Source organism: Medicago truncatula, chromosome 3 (assembly GCF_003473485.1).
Source record: "Medicago truncatula cultivar Jemalong A17 chromosome 3, MtrunA17r5.0-ANR, whole genome shotgun sequence".
Classification (NCBI taxonomy): Eukaryota; Viridiplantae; Streptophyta; class Magnoliopsida; order Fabales; family Fabaceae; genus Medicago; species Medicago truncatula.
The window spans coordinates 56,982,591-57,002,662 of record NC_053044.1 but is presented as its reverse complement, the minus strand read 5'-3'; the positions used below and the strand labels follow the sequence as shown (position 1 = coordinate 57,002,662).

General features: G+C 35.2%; 3 protein-coding genes across 3 annotated transcripts; 1 reads left to right on the top strand and 2 right to left on the bottom strand.

Moving 5' to 3' along the window:
* Positions 1 to 2,551: 2,551 nt before the first annotated feature.
* LOC11428121 (uncharacterized protein At1g76070) lies at positions 2,552 to 3,665 on the bottom strand. The gene has a single exon (XM_003603787.4). The coding sequence runs from the start codon at positions 3,497 to 3,499 to the stop codon at positions 2,762 to 2,764; it is 738 nt and encodes a 245-aa protein (XP_003603835.1). The 5' UTR covers positions 3,500 to 3,665; the 3' UTR covers positions 2,552 to 2,761.
* Positions 3,666 to 5,914: 2,249 nt separating this feature from the next.
* LOC112420307 (protein FAR1-RELATED SEQUENCE 5-like) lies at positions 5,915 to 8,993 on the top strand. The gene is made up of 5 exons (XM_024779102.1): positions 5,915 to 8,005; positions 8,086 to 8,274; positions 8,351 to 8,407; positions 8,701 to 8,722; positions 8,914 to 8,993. The coding sequence occupies exons 1-5, from the start codon at positions 5,915 to 5,917 to the stop codon at positions 8,991 to 8,993; spliced, it is 2,439 nt and encodes an 812-aa protein (XP_024634870.1).
* Positions 8,994 to 16,483: 7,490 nt separating this feature from the next.
* Positions 16,484 to 19,167, bottom strand: LOC11426023 (pentatricopeptide repeat-containing protein At1g20300, mitochondrial). Its single transcript, XM_003603783.4, has 2 exons — positions 17,358 to 19,167; positions 16,484 to 16,992 (listed from the first exon to the last, which is right to left on the bottom strand). The coding sequence occupies exon 1, from the start codon at positions 18,987 to 18,989 to the stop codon at positions 17,397 to 17,399; it is 1,593 nt and encodes a 530-aa protein (XP_003603831.1). The 5' UTR covers positions 18,990 to 19,167; the 3' UTR covers positions 16,484 to 16,992; positions 17,358 to 17,396.
* Positions 19,168 to 20,072: the final 905 nt, after the last annotated feature.

The window sequence follows — 20,072 nt, the reverse complement described above, 5'->3', positions numbered from 1 at the left end:
CCATTGTACATCCTATGTATTAGGGATATTTTGATAAGTTCATCTCACAACCACACTTTATCTTCTATTTGTGTGGGGTCCAGGTTGCCACGTGTCAGAATTTTGTGTGGGTGTAAAGGGTGTATTGCCACATAGGGTGGTACAGGTATCATCACTCATATATATATATATATATATATATAACTAAAAAGTTGTTAAATACACCTTAAGGTGAATGTTGCTAAAACACACATTCTAAAAAATAAGTGGGTGTATGTTAGCAACTCCTATAGACATTTGCTAAGATACACCCACTTATTTTTTAGAAGGTGTGTTTTAGCAAGTTATAACTAAAAAGTAGTTAAATACATCTTAAGGTGTAGCTTGCTAAAACACTCCCACATAAAAACTAGTGGGTGTGTTCTAGCAAATCTCATATATATAAAAGAAAAGAAGCTTATGTCATTTCATCACTTAAAATGTGTTCAATACAATATGATAATTTTACCAAAATCTAGAAACTAGTAGAAAATGTGGCCTCCTTATCTAATCTATGGGCTGCCTCATTTGCTTGTCTCCTTACAAACTCAAAACTAGAGTTGACATAATATTGTTCAAAGATAGTTTTACAATTATGGATAATCATCCCAACTTTTGTAACATCCTGACGTGCAAATGAAAAACTATCCACCACTTTTTTGACATCTAGCTCAAAATTGATAGTTCTCAAGTGTAATTGATGAACCCATTCCAAAGCTGATAACAATCCAAGAGCTTCACCAACATGTACCTCACAGACTAGAGTAAACCATTCAGTTTTTGCCAAAACAAAAGTGCATGTATCATCCTTATATACAAACTCCTATTCCCACTCTATTAGGTGTGAGAAAGAAGCATCAATATTGCACTTAAATCTTCCTTGAGCTGGTTTGACCCATTTCACATTTCCTTCTTGTCGCGGCTGTACACAAGATGTAATGCGAAACCTACGTGCATCTTGCCAATCATGAAGCATAGCTTTTGCTCTCTCCACAACATAAACTTGAGTATCAATTACCTCATTCCACACTTTGTTGTTTCTTTGTTTCCATATACTCCACAACACACAACAAAATAAAGCCACATCTTCATTAGAAAATAATAAATCCTGTAATGCTTTGAAAATAATATTCTTGCTATCCATATCTTGTTGTAGCAAAATAGAAATAGAAGAAAAGAAAGGAAGCATACTCCAAACATTTAAGCTACTTGGACATTGAAAAAATAAATGAAGTGTATCCTCACTTCCCACCGTACACTGTATAATCCATAGGACATGTGACTCCTTTATCTTTTAGACGTGCACGAGTTGGTAAGCAATTCCTACAGATTCGCCACATAAAAATTGTTACCTTTATGGGAATCTTGAGCGTCCAAATTAGATTTCAAGAGCCTTGTACCTTGAAATGGGATGTATATATCAAGTAATTCTTGCACACAAAAATAGTATGCACTACGAACAAAGTATTCACCAAGATTTTTTTTTTCTTCAGATGAGTTGATCTTCCGTCACTGATGGGTAGAGCGGTGTGTTGACTATATTTTCAACTACCTGGTGGTCAAAAATTGACTGTAGGAAAGGTAGATTCCATTCCTTGCGGTCATGTAGCATGCAATCTGTGACTTTTAGATCAGCTAGAGGAAAATCTTCATTAGCATGTGCGATAAGTGTAACTTCATTTGCAATCCACTTGTTATACCAAATTGAGATATCATCACCATCACCTATCATCCATCTGCTTCCGGCTTTGAGAATAAATTTAGAATTGCTTATGCTTCGTCATACAAAGCTAGGCTTATGTCCCAAAGTCGACTCAAAGAAATTGCAACTAGGATAGTATCTTGCCTTATAAAGTCGAGCTACCAACGAATCAGGATTTGTCATAAGTCTTCAACCCTGTTTTCCTAACATAGCTAGATTAAAGGTAGGTAGATTTTTGAAACTATGCATACCTTCATCATTCTTGTGCATAGACCGTTTATCTCAAGAAAGTCAGTTAATACCTCTACTTTGACCTCTCGAATGACCCCATCGAAAGAAATTCATCATTCTTTCAATTTGAGTGATTTGTCTTCTTTTTTATCCTGAATGTTAGAAATAGTATACCATAATTTTTGAATGTATTGAAATTATAAAAATATTATACATATGACTTTTGTTAATTTTATAGACTAAACTGATTAATAACAAAATAGTTATATGAAAAGAAGAAAAACTAGTAAACAAAAGACATTTAAGATACCGAATTCGTTAAGAAAAAATAAATTCAGAAATGTTATTGTTATTTTGATATATTCAATGATTTTAATTACACAACACATGACACGTTTGAATACCAAATGACTATTTGCTGACTGAAAAAACAATAGTGATGAAATCTCCCGACTTAAATTGTTTTTTATTAATTAGATTGCCAGCAAAAATTTGTGACTTCATCAATAAGTAAATTTTATCCTAAGATTGTAATTTAAATGTATGTTAGACCTTTAAAAAAAGCATACTAGCTTCACCACTCATCTCAACATACTAGTATATCTAAAATCTAAATAATCTGTTATAAAAAAATTGAAATAATTTATAACACAACTAATGTCCACGCTTACGTATATTTGTACACAAATCTGGCGGTAGTTCTTTACAAAATGTCCTATTAAACTAATTAATCAAATATAAAAAATAAAATAAAAAAATCGAAAGAACAAGTCTTCATATTTTAATGAGCAATTAAGAACCAAGTTTGATCTAATTTACTGGATCCAGTTGTAGAGGCCTAGGTGGAGCCATGGTCCTTCTCTTCCATAGATTAATTTCTTTTCGTGGCTTCAAATCAAGTCCAAGACTACAAGCACCAACACCACCACCAAGAGGTGCAGAGAAAGGGATCTTAAACTCTTCTTCATCATCATCATCATCACTTTGCATTCTCTCTTCATCAGAATAGTAATTATCTATTTCTTCTGGTGCTACTTGAGCCTTCCAATCAAAATTAGCAAAAGTGTCACGTCCACTTGCAAAACGTTTCATTTGACTCACATGTGTTGCTCTTTCCTCAATTGCATATTTTTTATCTTGAACTGCACATGCATCTGATTTCCTTCTTCCTTCAGATTTTGGTTTCCCAACATGAAACAACATCTTTTGAAAAGTGTTTACATGTTTCTTCACTTCCATGTCTTTCGATTTTTTTATTTGTTTCTTCTTGTGCTTGATTTGTCCCATGCACGATATTTTTGGTGAAGTGGGTTCTTCATAATCAATTCCATTAATATCTTTGGACTTTCTTCTAGCTTCACGTGGAATTATGGATTGGATTGGACCTGAAAATCCCTTGACACCGTGAGGTCTTGCCCACTTTGTTGCGTTATCTTGTCTTGATTTGTGATCCCTACCTGGACTGAATGGATGGTTTTGAAAGTTTATAGTGATAGTTTTTGGTAATATCTTCAAGATCTTGTTCCTCAGCTTAAGGTTTTTCTCCATGATCACACGTGTAGAATAAAAAGATTGATAAGGTTATTGAACTAGTTAAAGGGTTGAAGTTTGATATTTTGTATGTTCTGGTAGATGGACTCTCTTTATATATATCTTGGATTGTTGACGAAGCTTTGAAGGTGAAACTAATTAGTCGTAACAATATGGTTGATTATACCAAAGTTGGTATATTATATATAATACTTGAAATATATGAATATGTCAAGAAAGGTGGCATGTAGAAAAGGTGTGGTCAACTAAAAACCGTGTGACTTCGAACGGCATTAAATTGAATGTATAATGTCTGACAAATTGAATGCACTATTTATTTATTTATTATTTTTTTTTTTTTTTGTTATGTAGCCTAGTGGCTAGAGCTCACACAATTTAATTGTGGAGAAGTGGAGTGTCCGGGGTTCGAACCCCGGCTCTTGCATATAATATGCAACATCCCTACCAACTGAGCTAAGCTCACACAAGTTATACATTTATTTGCGGACGGAAACAAATTCTAACTATTTAAAAAAAAAAAAATCTAAGCTATAAAATGTGACATCATTCTCTCTTATTTAGAGGTCAAATTTGTAAGAATAAGTTATGTTCGGTCATGGGAGAAGCTATGGAGGACCGTCCACATCGAGGCTAGAACAATAACATTTTAAGTATGAGTCCATCAATTCATCATGCTCTTACTTTGCATGTATCGTCGTAGCAACTGACCGGCGGCCTCGGTCGTACCCTTCTTCGAACCGGGACTCTGATACCACTGTTGGGTCACAAAGAGGAGTTCGGGGGACCGTCCACATAAGGAGCCACTTGCTGCTTTCTGCGCAACTGACCGGCGGCCTCGGTCGTACCCTTCGTCGAACCGGGACTCTGATACCACTGTTGGGTCACAAAGAGGAGTTCGGGGGACCATCCACACCGAGGCTAGAACAACCACACTTGCAAGAGAGACACCACACTCTTACCCAAGACCTTAAGGCAATATGTTTATGGATCCACTTATTTTTAAGATGTTCAACCTTTACTGTTTTATCCGATGTGTGACATATAACTCACACTTGCACACAACAACAAGTTATACATTTATTTGCGGACGGAAACAAATTCCAACTATTTTAGAAGGAAAAAAAATCTAAGCAATAAAATGTGACATCATTCTCTCTTATTTAGTGGCCAAATTTGTAAGAATAAGTTATACAAAATATAAAAAATAATATGGTACCAGTGTTTGATCAATTTAGGCTACCTCGCCGTTTACATTAATTGGATAGGATGCGAAAGTCTTAAATATAAGTTTATAAAGATTGATATTCATCGTCTTATAAACCAAAAATAACGAGATAACTTATATTGTGATTATTTTGTTATTTTTTAAGGATTTATGATTTTTTTTTGCATGCACAACATAGCTGTAATTCCTTGCTATTTGGTACGGGAGAAAAACTACGAAAAACTACGGGAGAAAAGAAACAAGCCGCTAGAGATTTTTTTATTTAATATTAAGATAATATAATTTTGGCATTTGGTGGCAATCATGGGTGGCTTGTAGTACAATTCGTCGAAATTCGTTGGTTTGTTCCGTACCATATAATATTTCCCTTCCCCCACACACAAAAAAATAGCTACAACTCTATTTAAAAAATATAAACAATTCTTAATACAGTCGTGAAACAGCTGGCGCTAAATTTTCTGGTGATGATAAAAATCATGTTGTAGTTGATGTAGGGATTTGGATCCTCAGCTGCAGTATCTTCTGCTGCAATGTCTACTGCTAAATCTGAGCCATTGGATTAAATAAATAATTAATTAAAATAAATAATAATAAAAATATGAAAACTGCCCAATTACATCATGTCGTGCGCGCGTTATTTTGTTTCTACCAGGGAAGTTATTCATCGTTGCTGCAAAAACTAACTAGCTTGTGCCAAAACACAAAGAACACTAATATTCAATTGCCCTTATTTACTTTTTCGATTGTCTCAAATCTCAGGTACGTCTATTGTTTTTTCTCCATTGGTCATAACTAATTTCATATGCTGATCCATTACTTTTACTTGTAATATTTTTCACTTGCTTGTCCTCATTACTTATATAAGAAACAAATTATTTCACATGTTTGTCCTCATTCACTTTTATGATTACAAAAAACTAACCAACAGAGTTGAGAATTGATTTTAAAATGTGATACATTAAATATTATATATATGTTTCTTTTGTGAGTTATATATACTCTTTTACGTTAATTTCGATTGTTTATATTCATGTATAATTGTTTCTTTTGTGAGTTATATATACTCTTTTACGATGATAATTTAGATTGTTTATACTCATTTATAATTAAATAAGGTATACATTTGGCTACCGCAAATAAGATATACATTTTTTGTTTTTAGGAATTTTTAAGACTTTTGATACAAGATGAATGAAGATTGGAAGCCAAAAGTAGATATGGTTTTCTGTAGCTTTGAAGATGCTTGGGAGTTCTGGAACACTTACGGTGGTAAGGTTGGATTCGGAGTGAGGAAAGATTATACACACAGAAAAAAGGATGGTTCAGTTTCTTCTTGTAGGTTTGTTTGCTGCAAAGAAGGCATGCGAAAGCCAGACAAGCGAGATTATAAAACAAAGAATCCAAGACTAGAGACCAGAACAAATTGTGAAGCAAGGTTAGGACTTAAGAATGTGGATGGAAAATTGATGGTGCATGATTTTGTGGAGGACCACAACCACGAGTTACTTTTGCCAGAAACAACTCATATGTTGTCGTCTCAACGAAAGGTTTCTGAAATTCATTGTCAACAAATTGAACTAGCTGATAGTGTCGGTGTACAACAAAAGAAATCATTTGATTTATTGAGTAAAGAAGTAGGAGGCAGAACTAACTTGGGTTTTATACGTCTTGATCAAAAGAATTATCTTCGGAAAAAAAGAGAAAGAAGTTTGGTACAAGGGGAGGCCGGCTATTTATTGCAATACTTTCAAAGAAAGACGGTAGAAAATCCAACTTTCTACCATGCTTATCAGCTAGATATTGAAGATCAAATCACCAATGTGTTTTGGGCAGATGCTAGGATGCTGGTTGATTACAGTTATTTTGGTGATGTTGTTTCTCTTGATTTAACATATTGCACAAATAGTTCGCACAGACCACTAGCAATCATCTCGGGATTTAACCACCATCGAGGAGCCGTAATTTTTGGAGCTGCATTATTATATGACGAAACTGCCGAGTCATACGAGTGGCTATTTGAGACATTTCTAGAAGCACATAAGCAGAAAATGCCTCAAACAGTTTTTACTGATCAAGCCAAATCAATGGCAAAAGCATTAGCCGAGGTTATGCCTGAAGCTTACCATGGTTTATGTACGTGGCACTTGATGCAAAATGGAATTAAACACTTAGGAAATTTAATGAAGGGGGAATCTTATTTTCTTAGTGACTTTAAGAAATGCATGTATGGTTATGAAGATGTAGAACAATTTGAAGATGGTTGGACATCCCTCCTTATAAAGTATGGTGTTCAGAAAAATGATTGGTTGCAAAGAATGTACAATATAAAGGAGAAATGGGCATCTTGTTACATGAAGAAGACTTTGACATTAGGGATGCGAAGCACTCAACTTAGTGAAAGTGTGAATGCAGATATTAAAAATTTTATGAGTAAGAACTTGGATTTAATTAAATTTTTTGAGCGTTTTGAAGATGTTGTAGAAGAAAAGCGGTATAAAGAATTGAAGTGTGAATTTGAAGCACGCCAAAAAATTCCAAGACTGAAGAACTCATATTCTGATATTTTGCAACAAGTGTCCAAGCTTTATACTCCTACTATTTTCGACTTATTCCAACGTGAGTATGAGTTGTTTGAAGCATGCTTTGTGAAAAGCATGGACATACAAACATCATCATCTACTTATGTTATTGCCAAGAAAAGGAATATGGGAGAATGGCAAGTGACCTTCGATTTGGAAAAGAATACAATTTGTTGCTCTTGTCGTAAATTTGAAAGCTTTGGCATACTTTGTTGTCATTGCTTAAAAGTCTTCATTCATACGGACGTTACATCAGTGCCTGAGCCTTATATTTTAAAGAGGTGGACAAAGATAGCAAGAAGTAGAGCTTCACAAACTATTGGTGTTAGTCATGTGGTAGAAGACTTGGATTTATCTCCAGCACAATGTTATAAGGAAATTTGTCCCCACTTTATTAGGATAGTCACAGAAGGATGTAGAAGTCCAGAAGCTGTTGAGTTTCTTAAGGAAGTTGCTGATGAATTGGACGAGCAAATGCTAAAGTTTCAAAATATGCAAATAAGTAGTGAACAAGTGAATGGAACCTCTAACAATATTAAAAAGATATCAATTACTAATGATTGTGCAACACAAGTAAAGGGGTTTAAGAACAACGAAGGTCCAAAGGGTTCAAAACGTTGGAAAGGTTGGGTAGAAACAAAACTGGCCAAGAGAAAGAAACGTGCGAAGTCCATTGCTTCACAAATTCAAGAACCTATGGTATTATTAATATATTTAGTTTTATTTTTTGTTTTTGTTGACTACATAAGCTTACCTTTATATTCCTTTTTTTCGTGTAGAAGAACAAAGGTAAGCAGGGTTCCAAAAATATAAAGAGGCGGGATGAAGTGTCAAACATAAGTGCTCCACAAAGTCAAAAGCAATATGTTGTGTCCAACACTAGTGATTTACAACGTCAACAGCCATTTGCATCGTCAATTACAAGCGCACCTATATGGCTTAATAATGCATACAATCAACCATCTATGGTTAGCTAATAACAATTTGAATTTGTGAATGACCTTAACTATGTTTAGTGTTTAAATTATTTTGGGTTTTATGTAGGGAGACGATGGAACTTCTAGTCAATTCGGTGTTGCTAGTTTTACTAGCTTATTGATGGTAAATTTCAAATTATACGATTCACTTTCAAATCTATATATATAATATTAATTTGCATTTTTTAAATTATAGGAGCAATTTGATGATGGTACCAGAGACTTGAATTGAGGCCCATAGTTGTATCGAGATGTTGAAGAGCTTATGATACAAATTCAGTGTTGACATGAGTTTTTTTTTTTATTAGCTGCTATTTTTGATTAGTTATTTAAGTGTTATCATGAATTTTTAATTAGGTGTTGCTTTACATAAGCCCCTTTTACAATTATTGTACTATTTCTTTGTTGTTTGATTAGGTGCTGTCAAATGTCAATGCAAGTAAAACATCCATTTGCTTTTCTTGTTTACAAAAGTAAATGAATTCTATATTGTTATAATTAGAACCAAAGTATAAAATGAGGATGAATACTTGTGTGGAAACCACAAATGTAAAACATTTGGACACACTCACACAAATTGAAGGTGCAGTAGCTGTCTTTGGTTTTGTTTGTGGGGTGGTTTTTTTCCAGTTCATGCTTCAAGGGCTGGTCATGCACGGATGTTGGTTGCTATGGCTTTTGGTTTGTTTTTCTTTCAAACAGTAGTGTAGGTAATGGTATGGTATTGGGGGGTGGCAGCCTTGCTGGAGTTTTTTGTCTAAGTTTTTTCTATGTGAATTATGAGGAAGGGGTATGCGTTCTTTTGTTATACGGGAGCAGCTGTTTTTGTATAATTAACATATAGGTGGCCCTTACGCAGCTCTTTTTGTCTTAGAGTTTTCAAACCAATAACAACATAAACGTCTACAATCATCAATGGTTGCGCTGAATTCAGATATATCATTGCTTACCTTATTGTAATAATCTACAACCCTTTTGGCATCCATCTCAAAGTCGACATTAGTGAGTTTCAGCTCATGTACCCATTGGATAGCGTATGAGAGGCCCAAAGCTTCACCTATACCCGATTCACATATAGGACTAGACCGTAGCGTCTTGGCTGCCACAAACTGTCCAGCTTCGTCCCTTATAAACATATCAACACCAATAACATTCAAGGATCTCGTGAATTCCGCGTCAACATTACACTTAAGCCTTCCCGTGCCTGGTTTCTGCCACCTGATGTGCTGCTGCTGTGTGGAATTGCTGCCGCCAGCTGATATGGTGCTGACAGCACGCATAGCAGGTTGCTGTTCGCCCTCTCCCAGCACTGAACTGCTGCTCCTGTCGGCTGATACGGTGTTGTTCGCCCTCCCCCAGCCTAGCTTTACACATATATGCTTCCTGTAACACCCCGTTACCCAAAAGCAATAAAATAGCATATAAACATCAGAGTAATCCCACAACGGGCATGCTACACGTCATTTCAAAATTCTTAAATAGAAAATAGAACTATTTAATCAAATCAACTTATATATATGAAAACATAGCAGCGGAATAGTTTTCAAAATCCATAACCTCATGAACATCCAACAACAATCTTTGGCATTAAAGGCCTTAACATAAATTCAACATCATAGTTCAAAGACAACAAAAAGGCTCCACACCACAAGTTCCAAAATTTGATACATGGAAAGGAAAAGCAACAATAACAAAAATGATAATTCCCATCCCACGTATCAGAGCCCTAGACACGACTTTGAGCCACCACCTACTACTCAGGATCACCTGCAAGTTACCCATAGGAAGGGCAACGTTTTCAAGCAGAAGGGGTGAGATTCACAACAATAAATATAGATATTAAAATCATCAAATGAATCTAACACCCTATTACCTCAAACATATTAATCTTGCAAATATCAATATTTAATTCACAAACCACAACAACATCACCATAATAATCCATTTAGCAAGTATGTATACAATGTACATATTACCAATAACATCAACAACACATCAAGATCACAATGAATATATATAAATAAATGTATATTCAACGTCAACATCAACATCAGATAAAACCGAACAACAACCAAGACTCATGCAAATGACATGACCACTGCTAAGACACCATCTTAGACTTCTTAATGAAATGCATTATGCATGTGGTACCAAACAGGACCGAAGCCCTCACCGCTTTTGAATGGTTAAAGCATTCATCAGGACCGAGGCCCTCACCGCTGTTGAGCAACTAGTACTCCAGGACCGAAGCCCTCACCGCTGTTTTATGCATATGCAATGGACCTACCTGTGTATATCTACATACAACTGACCATGCAATGCAACTCCATGTGACTCCAATTAATACAACATGTATGGTTTAATAAATAATCATACATCATAGCCATCAGCAATAACAACAACCAGCAATTCATCAATCCATAACAATGCACAATTAAATATAACTATGCTCAAATCCAACAACCTCAAACCACTACTAATCATACAAGCAAGTTAGCACTCAGGAACTGTGCAACTCGCCTCGCGAGCTCATCTGCTCGCCATGGCGAGTTCACAAAAACACTAGCTCGCCATGGCGAGTTCAAGGCGAACTCGAGGCGAGTGAAAATCAGGTACTCTCGGGAAAAAGTGACATTTTCTCACTCAAACTCCAATTCTAAGCTCCCTGTTCATCTTTTTAATCCAAAACTTTCACCATTCATCATTAAAATCATCCAGGTACCTTAAACCATCCCCAAAACATCTTATAACAACTTTTCAAAAATCAAGTTTTGATATGGGCTACTCGCCATGGCGAGTTGGTCTGCTCGCGAGGCGAGCTATGAAGTTGCTCACTCGCCATGGCGAGCACAGCTGCTCGCGAGGCGAGCGATGAACTTCTGTACGGGCAGAAAACATGTTTTTCCCCAAAATCCCATTTTTCTTCAATTCACTCCCCAAATTAGTTTACAGATGTAAATTGACTTGCTGTATACATTCAGAGATTATTTCTAACACCAGAACTACATTCTCTACCCCAAAATCATCAATTCTTACAAAACCCATAATTTCCCAATTTTCACCAGAACTCTGTTAAACACAAAATCAGAATTTAAAATCTACACTATTGAAGTAAACCTCACCCTTACCTTAAAATTGCAGAAGAAATGTGCAGCAAAAGTCCACTCTTGGTTCCTCTTTGGTTCTCTCTTGCTTTCTCCCAAAAACTGCTTCTACGTAAAACTAATTCTGACTTCTCTGATAACTTTCCTCTTAAAAGTAACTCCCTCCTAATTACACTTAACTCCCCATAATTTCTAATAACTCCTATTATTTCCTCAAACCTCAAAATAATTACTATTTCATACTTATTTTAATTATTATTAAATAAACCATATAATAAAATAATGCACCACATAAAACATCCAAAAAATCACATATATACAAATATATGCATATATATACTCCGCATAAATCATCAAACATCATATATAATAATATATGTATACTCGACATAATAAAATAATTAAATAAATAACTAGGGCGTTACACTTCCTTCCATCCTTGTAACAACTTACGCGTACATTCAAAAATAACTTGACAGGTTTCCGACACATTTTGCCAAATTTGCATATTCCGTGACTTCCAAAAGTAAAAAAGAAATGAATTTAATAATGTATTTTTTTTTTTTAAATAATCAAAAGTTATATTGTTTTAACTTCTCTAAAATGAGTTTGTACCATCATTAAAATAAGTTTTTTAATTTAAAATCCAAGCAACATGATATAATACTCCAAACCAGTACATGTTCAAAAAAATAAAGGCTTAATAGCAGTTTTGTACAATCTCTTTTGCACTTTCAAATCCTACAAACTAGTATGCACTAACCAAACCAAACTCTACCAAGCCACAAGGCATGCATAATAAGTCCACACAACTTGCTCCATTACCCAATGACCATATTTCTATTTAAGGAGAACTAACTTTTACTAAAAAAACCTCCTAAATGCAGTACAAAATCCAGTAAAGCCAATAAATCTAATTGCAACCCAACAACTCACATGGCAAAATACAAACATAATCCTATGACAAGAGCATGGCTTGAGATGTGGATGTCCAACTCGAACTCAATGAAAAATGCGATCATACTCCAAAAACAATTCTAATAATTGTCCGAATTTGAGACTGAGGCAATTTTAAAGCTAAGCCACCAATACCAGAAAATTGCAGAAGAAATATTAGTTAAAATCACTTGTGACTCCTTAGTAAAATTACTCACCAATTCACCATCCACCTCAAAGCACATAGCAAAACACACAGAGCCACACTCAATAACTTATCCATTTTATAGGAAGCACTAAGCAGTGATTTCTAACAAAATTTCTTTTTAGTTTTATCAATGTTAAAACCTGAAAAACTTATCTCCCGGTTTAACCCAATTCACAGAACCCAATAACATGTATATGCCAGATTTTGAACCGCAAGAAAGATGAGAAGTGAGATGATGAGAATTGAATAGAGGACCACTGATCACTCAACGATGAAAATTTTGATCCCTGGTTCTTCAAATCGCGTTTCGCAACTTGAATCGGCACATACCGCACCCAAAAGAAATTTAGGGGTTTGAATAGGTGATTGTTGAAAGAGACGGTGTATCTGATTTTTGAAGATTTTGTCATTCTCACTCACTGAGTTGTGTGTTCTTGTTTGCCATTCGAAAACAAAATAACGCGCGCACGACATGATGTAATTGGGCAGTTTTCATATTTTTATTATTATTTATTTTAATTAATTATTTATTTAATCCAATGGCTCAGATTTAGCCGTAGACATTGCAGCAGAAGATACTGCAGCTGAGGATCCAAATCCGTTGATGTAGCAACTAGCTGGGTGTCTTTTTCATTATCAGATTTTTTAATAAAGGTTTAATTGCACTTTTGACCCCTTATCTTTTTAAAAGTTGCGATTTTGGCCTCCTAACTAATTAAAATACAAAACAACCACTTATGTATTGGATCTTTGACAATTTTGGCCCCCAATGCCACTTTTGATTAGTCTTCGCTGACGTGGTACCCACAATGGTCGACACGTGGCACCTTGCTTAAGGGATATGGGTGCCACGTCAGCGAAGACTAAATCAAAAGTGGCCTTGGGGGCCAAAACTGCCAAAGATCCAATACATAGGGGACTGTTTTGTATTTTAATTAGTTAGAGGGCCAAAATCGCAACTTTTAAAAAGATAGGAGGCCAAAAGTGCAATTAAGCCTTTAATAAATGATTTTGGTATTACTATGTAGGAATACTTGCATGAAACTTGTGAAAACAACATGGCCTTTAGCATATCTTGATTTATTTATTTTTTAAAAAGTTTGAGTAGAAATTACCATGGAACATTGGTTTGCGCTTTATTTTGTCTACTTATGAGGTTTTTGTGAAGTTTTGATCCAAGCGACCATGGAACGCGGTTTTAAAATAACTCACTTACGTGTGTTTGATTATGCGATGATGAAAATTGATTTTGAGTGAATTGATTTTACAAAATTGATTTTGATTAAAAGTGAGTTGAATGAAAAGTAATTTATGTTTGGATACCTTTATGATAGAAGTTATTTGTGCGAAAAAATATTGTTTGGATATTTTGTGTCAAAATTGCTTTTCGTTATGTAAATGACCAAAATAGGTATCTCATTTGATCCATGTAAAACATATTTCATTTTTTTGAAAGAGATTTCATTTATTTTCATTTCCATTTTTTAATTTTTTTTACGTATTTTTAGTTAGGTATTAAATTTTACGTTTTATAGATTTTTTTTAAAAACTATTGGGTCATAAGACAGGCTTTGATGGGCCTTCATGGAGCAATCCAAAAACCACCCGTTTCCTTCCAAAATAGCATATTCTTCAACCTTATTCATAAATCTCTGCAACATAAAAAAACTACACAACAACAAAAAAAATCAAGCAGACAACAATCGGTAGTGAGAGATGGAGCCACGGATTTCGAAGGTAGGTGGAGGGATTTGTCCAATATAAAAAAGGGATGTGAAATGAAGTGATGAGACTCAAGGGCAAAAGAGACAAATCGGTACTATGTACTTCCGTGGTTGAGAAACTCGATTTCAAGAAGCTAGGAATAGCAGCTTCTCTAAGAATCAATTCTGAAGATGGAAACTTACGGCGTCGGTAGAGTATTGGCAGAGAACCAAACATATTGAAATCGCGTTTCATGGGAAGGACGTACGTTTGATTGTTTCCACCGGGTATCCAAACATAGACTTAATGGATGAAATCATATTTTACATTGCAGTGGTTGTTGACCATCCAATGTATCTGCGCGCAACTGGCCCACCTTTTAAGGTGAATAAGTGGAATGTTGGAGTACAAGCCATACATATATTTTGTAATGTCTCTGTCAACCGAGTTAAATTTATAGAGACAAACTATTAATCTTTTATATGTGATGTATTATGATTTTCAATTTTTGGTGTGTGGCTTATCCCAATAGTAACATATTTTCCCAAGATTGCTATTCAACTAATCTGATTCAAGGTAAATTATTTTGTCTCGCCTCTTGGCTCTTGGTAGACGGAAACGTCACATTGAACCCCAAATAATCCAAGATGAACAAAATAGACCGTATAAAGGAATAAAGCTCTTGCAGCACGAAATTTTTTCTTTCACACAACTCAAACTGGAGACCTTAATGGGAACCAAACTCCTTATACCACATGTGTTGGCAATATTGATTATTACCAAGAATTAAAATGCATTCAATAAAAAAAAAAAATGTAATATATTAAGAAAGATCAACGAAAGAAAGTGTAATTAAGAAACGAGTACCTAACTAACTTTTTCTTGTAGGCGCCACATATTCTTGCTTAAACTTATCTTATGATAAGAGTGTTCTTTTTGGATTCATATGAGTAATAATATTCTAGGACCCGCGCACGTGTATGTCATTGGTAAATCATAGTCAATTCATAAAAGAGGGGAATTTGGTCATTCTTATCTCCGTGTGTGAAATAAATATATGGCAAACTACGTACGTAGTTCGCAGAACTTTACCCTAAACAGTGTGAACAAATTAATGAAATGCTGGTGAGAAACTGAGAGTAGAAACTACGTACGTAAATGATTGTATTTGCTTGTCGCGTAGTAGTTACTAGCCTTGCATGTCATATTCATTTCCCACTATTAATTGTTCTTTTATTTGTGCAATCATTTTGTGTGACAGAGTACAAATATCCTTTTTTTTTTTTTTAATAGTCTAGTGGCTAGAAATTCACTTCATAAAGGTGATTAATTGGAGTGTTCGGAGTTCGAACCCCGGCTCCTACATATAATATACAACGTTCCTGCCAACTGAGTTAAGTTCACGGGGGACAAGTACAAATATCTACTAATTCTTTTATAGGACAAACAACATGGTTCCTTCGGGTTTGAATTCTTTCAATTTTTTTCGGGTAAAGAAAAATAGTTGATGTATTTCAATGGTGAAAAATGAAAATGGAGAAAAGCTGAAAAAAAAAAAAACAATTGAGAGAATCTAAATCTGGTTCCCTCTTCCCCAAACTATTAAAAACCTCATGTTTGCATTGCATGAACCAAAAATCCGGTCAAATGCTACAGTTGCTCTTTTCATAATGTGGTGTATAAGTCTAGATTATCAATTCTAAAAAAATGTCTAAATTATCATATGAATTATGAACCTAACCTTCATCTAATCCAATTAAATATATATCACTACAAACATCAAACACTTTCTCTGATAAAGAACCCAACTAGAGTCTTACAATCAGCTAACACATTACACATCGCAGCTGGCTTAGCTTAAAGGGTTTTTGGAGTTAACTTATGCAGTTTGCTACACAGAATAAAAAATAGTTTCTCAATTAGGTAAAGAACGGACCAGGCAGCACTAAAAAGAATGGTTTACATCTCACTGATAGAGTTACCTCCTCCACCCACATATAACAGCATCGCATTCTCTTTTGAATATGCAAACTTGTTAGCAAATCTATGAACATGCCAGCAGGGACATGTATAATGCTAATGTGCACAGCATTTTTTTTAATGGCATGTGCACAGCATGCATCGCGTTTCCTTTGGCTAAACCATTCAGGGCTTCTAAAGCAAAAAATTAGAAGTACAGGTATTAGGGATAATGATTTAGGAAACAAAAGATTAAACTCCAATAGTCTAAACTTATTGAAATCCAGACTATCAATTGTGAAAAACAATCTAAATTATCATAGTAACAATATTCAAATTGAAGGGAAGAAAAAAAAAGGAAGAAAACAAAATCATAACAAACCTAACCTAACCTTCATCTAATCCAATTCAATATATATTATTACAACCATCAAACATTTTCTCAGCAAACCAAGGACAAATTTTAAATAAGAACCAGATACTAAGCCAACTAGAGTCTTACAAGCAGCTAACACATTGCACATTGCAGCTTGTTTCGCTTAAAGGGGGTTTTGTAGTTAATGAGGCTTGCTACCACATAATCAAAAATGAGTTTTTCAACCGAGTAAAATCAGACCGGCAAACCTGAAACAGACTGGTTCAATCTCACTGATAGAGTTACCTCCTTCCACATATAAGAGCATCAGTCTCTCTTTAATATGCAACTTGTTAGCATCTCCATGATCAACATGCCAGCAGGGACATAACGCTAATGTGCACCGCATGTATTGTTTCCTTCAGCCAAATCATATAGGGCTCCTGTAGCAAAAATTAAGTAGTTCAGAGAGCAAGTGGTAAATTGAATACCCTGCCCAGCAACAAAAACAACACTTGCAATTACAGTCTCAAGAATTTGCTTCAAGAACACTAATAGTTTTGCCATAAATAAATCATGTCCATCTAGTTAATCAAATTAAAAAGACTCCATCCAAAACATTATAACCAGTTAAACCAACATTTTGTCTTGCTTATATTATAACAATTATCAACACCACCATTCTATAGTCCTGGCCATTGAGTTAATCAAATTTAAAAGACTCAAACAACAACAACACTCTAACCAATTAAACCAACATTTAATCTCACTTAGAATGATTAGAAACGCCAAAATTCTAAATTCATACTTGGAAGTTCTTTTATTCAGCTCAAGGATGAAGCAACTTCTACAAAGGACGAGGAGAGACAAATCCTCTAGCAACCATCTTCTCGACCAACTCTTCATGCTTTTTAAGCTGTCCAGCATTCCTCAGCAGCTCCAAAACCGTTTCATAAATCGATAGATTTGGCTTTAGACATTTTTCTTCAACCATCTCCTTCATTAAGTTGTATGCATTATTCCAGTGCCCCTTTTCACAAAACATCAAAATCAAAATCCGGTAAGTATTGACATTAGGTTCAACTTCACTCTCATCCATTTCCTTTTTCAACTTCAGAACCATGTCAATAGATTTTGAGTCAGCAAACATTCTCATCAGTATATTATAAGTCAGCGTATTAGGCATGCACTTCAGTTCCTTCATTTTAGCATACATCCGATGTGCACCATTCACATCATGCAACTCAGCTATGCATCCAAAAATTGAATTGAAAGTAGATGCATTAGGAGCAACCCCTTTCTTAACCATTGTATCAAGTACCTTCACAGCTTCATCCAGATTCTCATCCTTGCAATGACTCTCAATTAAGAAATTATAGCTAATCGTATCAGCAGCACAACCAAGCCTCTTCATTTGATTATAAACCTGCAAGACCTTTTCAGTCCTACCAGCTTTCACATGAACCCTCATAAGACTGTTAAAAGTAACAGCATTAGGATCGCAACCAGCATCAATCATCTCAGAGAAAACATCATGAGCACGAGTAATTTGCCCACACCGACAGAGCGAATCAATCACAATGCTATAAGTATAAACATTAGGCTTTACACCAGCCTCCTTCATATCACTGAAAACCTCCTCTGCTTTCGCTATATCACCAGCACGACACCAACCATGAACTAAACTAGTATAAACTATAACATCAGGTTCAAATTTATGCTTAAGACTATCAAAAAACAATTCTGCTTCACTAGCCCTTCTCTTCTTACATAAACTACTAATCACAATCGAAAATGAAACCTTATCAGGCTTACAACCATAGTCTTCCATACGGTTAAAAGCATGGACGGCCTCCGCAGCCAATCCAGCCCTAACATATCGCCTTACGAGAACAGAGAACGTGCTGACCGTTATTCTAACACCGCGCGATTTCATCAGATCGATCAAATGCCATGCTAAATCGAAATGCCTGAGCTTTCCAGCGAGGTCAATCATCTCATTGTAAGGCTCAGGGGATGATGGGAAGCCTTCTAGCGTGGTGGCCCAGTTGAAGAAAGCTAGGGATTGAAGGAATGGGATACCGTGGCGAACACCACTGCATTTCTCGATCGCACGGCGGGTGATTGAGGGGGAAACTGAATAAACAGTTGAGATTTTGGAAAATTCGATTGAAAGATCAGGTATGGAGAGATTTAGTGAAGGTGAAACGGCGTTAGGGTTAGGGTTTTTGCGGTAGTGGTCTTTGATGATGGTGTGAAATTTATCGACTATGTGAGTGTCTTCGGGAGATAGATTTGTGTTTTGAGGAGTGGTGTTGTTGTCATTGGTGTCGTGTTCTGAAACAAGAGGTGAAGAAGAACATAGTCTGAAAGTGTGTGGTAAGAAAGGGGAAAGAGAATGGTGTAAGTGAAAGTTTACCCTTGATTTGATGAATGCCATGGATGGTTATGTTGGTGATTAATGTTCCCAGCTTCAGTTCAGAGGAACAGCAGCAACAATGCTAACGCTGGTGTGTTTGCTTTTGAAAGTGAAGAAGCAGAAATGTGTTATTGGCGGCGGCGTGCCCTGTTTCAGTTCAGTAAAGCATGTTTCGCGGGCAACATGTTGACAAATACAAAGGAAAATTGCTTTTTTGACGTGGAATTGACACAAGTAATTTACTAAAAAAAACTCCAACCGTGGTTAATTATCATTGAAAGATGCGCCGGCAGTTAACTGGCCTCTAAATCCAACGGTTGTTAGCTGCCGTTGATATGTGTATCTTAGGCCCATCGGTTGTTAGCTGCCGTTGATATGTGTATCTTAAGAACACAGACACTGTTGTGCACGAAAATCATTTAGGCCTCTAAACGGCAGTTTCTGGTTTACATAAACACATGCAAAAACATTCAAATTTAATCCAAAATCACCCAAACCTTCATTTACACGAAAATCATCCAATTTGCTTCAAGTAAATACAAGTAAGTACCTTTCTTCCTATTTACATGCAATGTAGGTTGTTTAGGGTGTTGTTTTCATAATTTTAGCAAAATGTTAATGTTTAGGTTAGGTTTAAAAATTGCAAATTATGTTAGAATTTGATGTTATAATGTTTGGTTTTTGCTGGCATTATTGTTTAAAGTAGGTTTAGGTACAATGTAGTTGAATTTGATGTTGAATTAACACTAATTGTGCTAGTATTTTGAAATGCACTTAAGGTGTTTGATGAAATGCCTAAGCGAAATAATCTTGTTTTTTTGTGATTTTTTTTTTTTCAAATATGTTAAATCTTATAATGTATATATGTTATAATTATTATAAGGTTGGATTTTGACATTTTTTTGGCAAGTTTAAGAATGACATAATGTTATACGATACGTAATTTTTTTTTTATGAAATGCCCAAGTTGAATGATTCTAAGTTTGAATTTATATGAATGCCTAAGTAAAATTTGTTATATGTTAATGTTACTTGTCTTAGGTTCAATTGTTTGGATTTTTATGATATAATGTTTGGATAATTTTTATGATATAATGTTACATG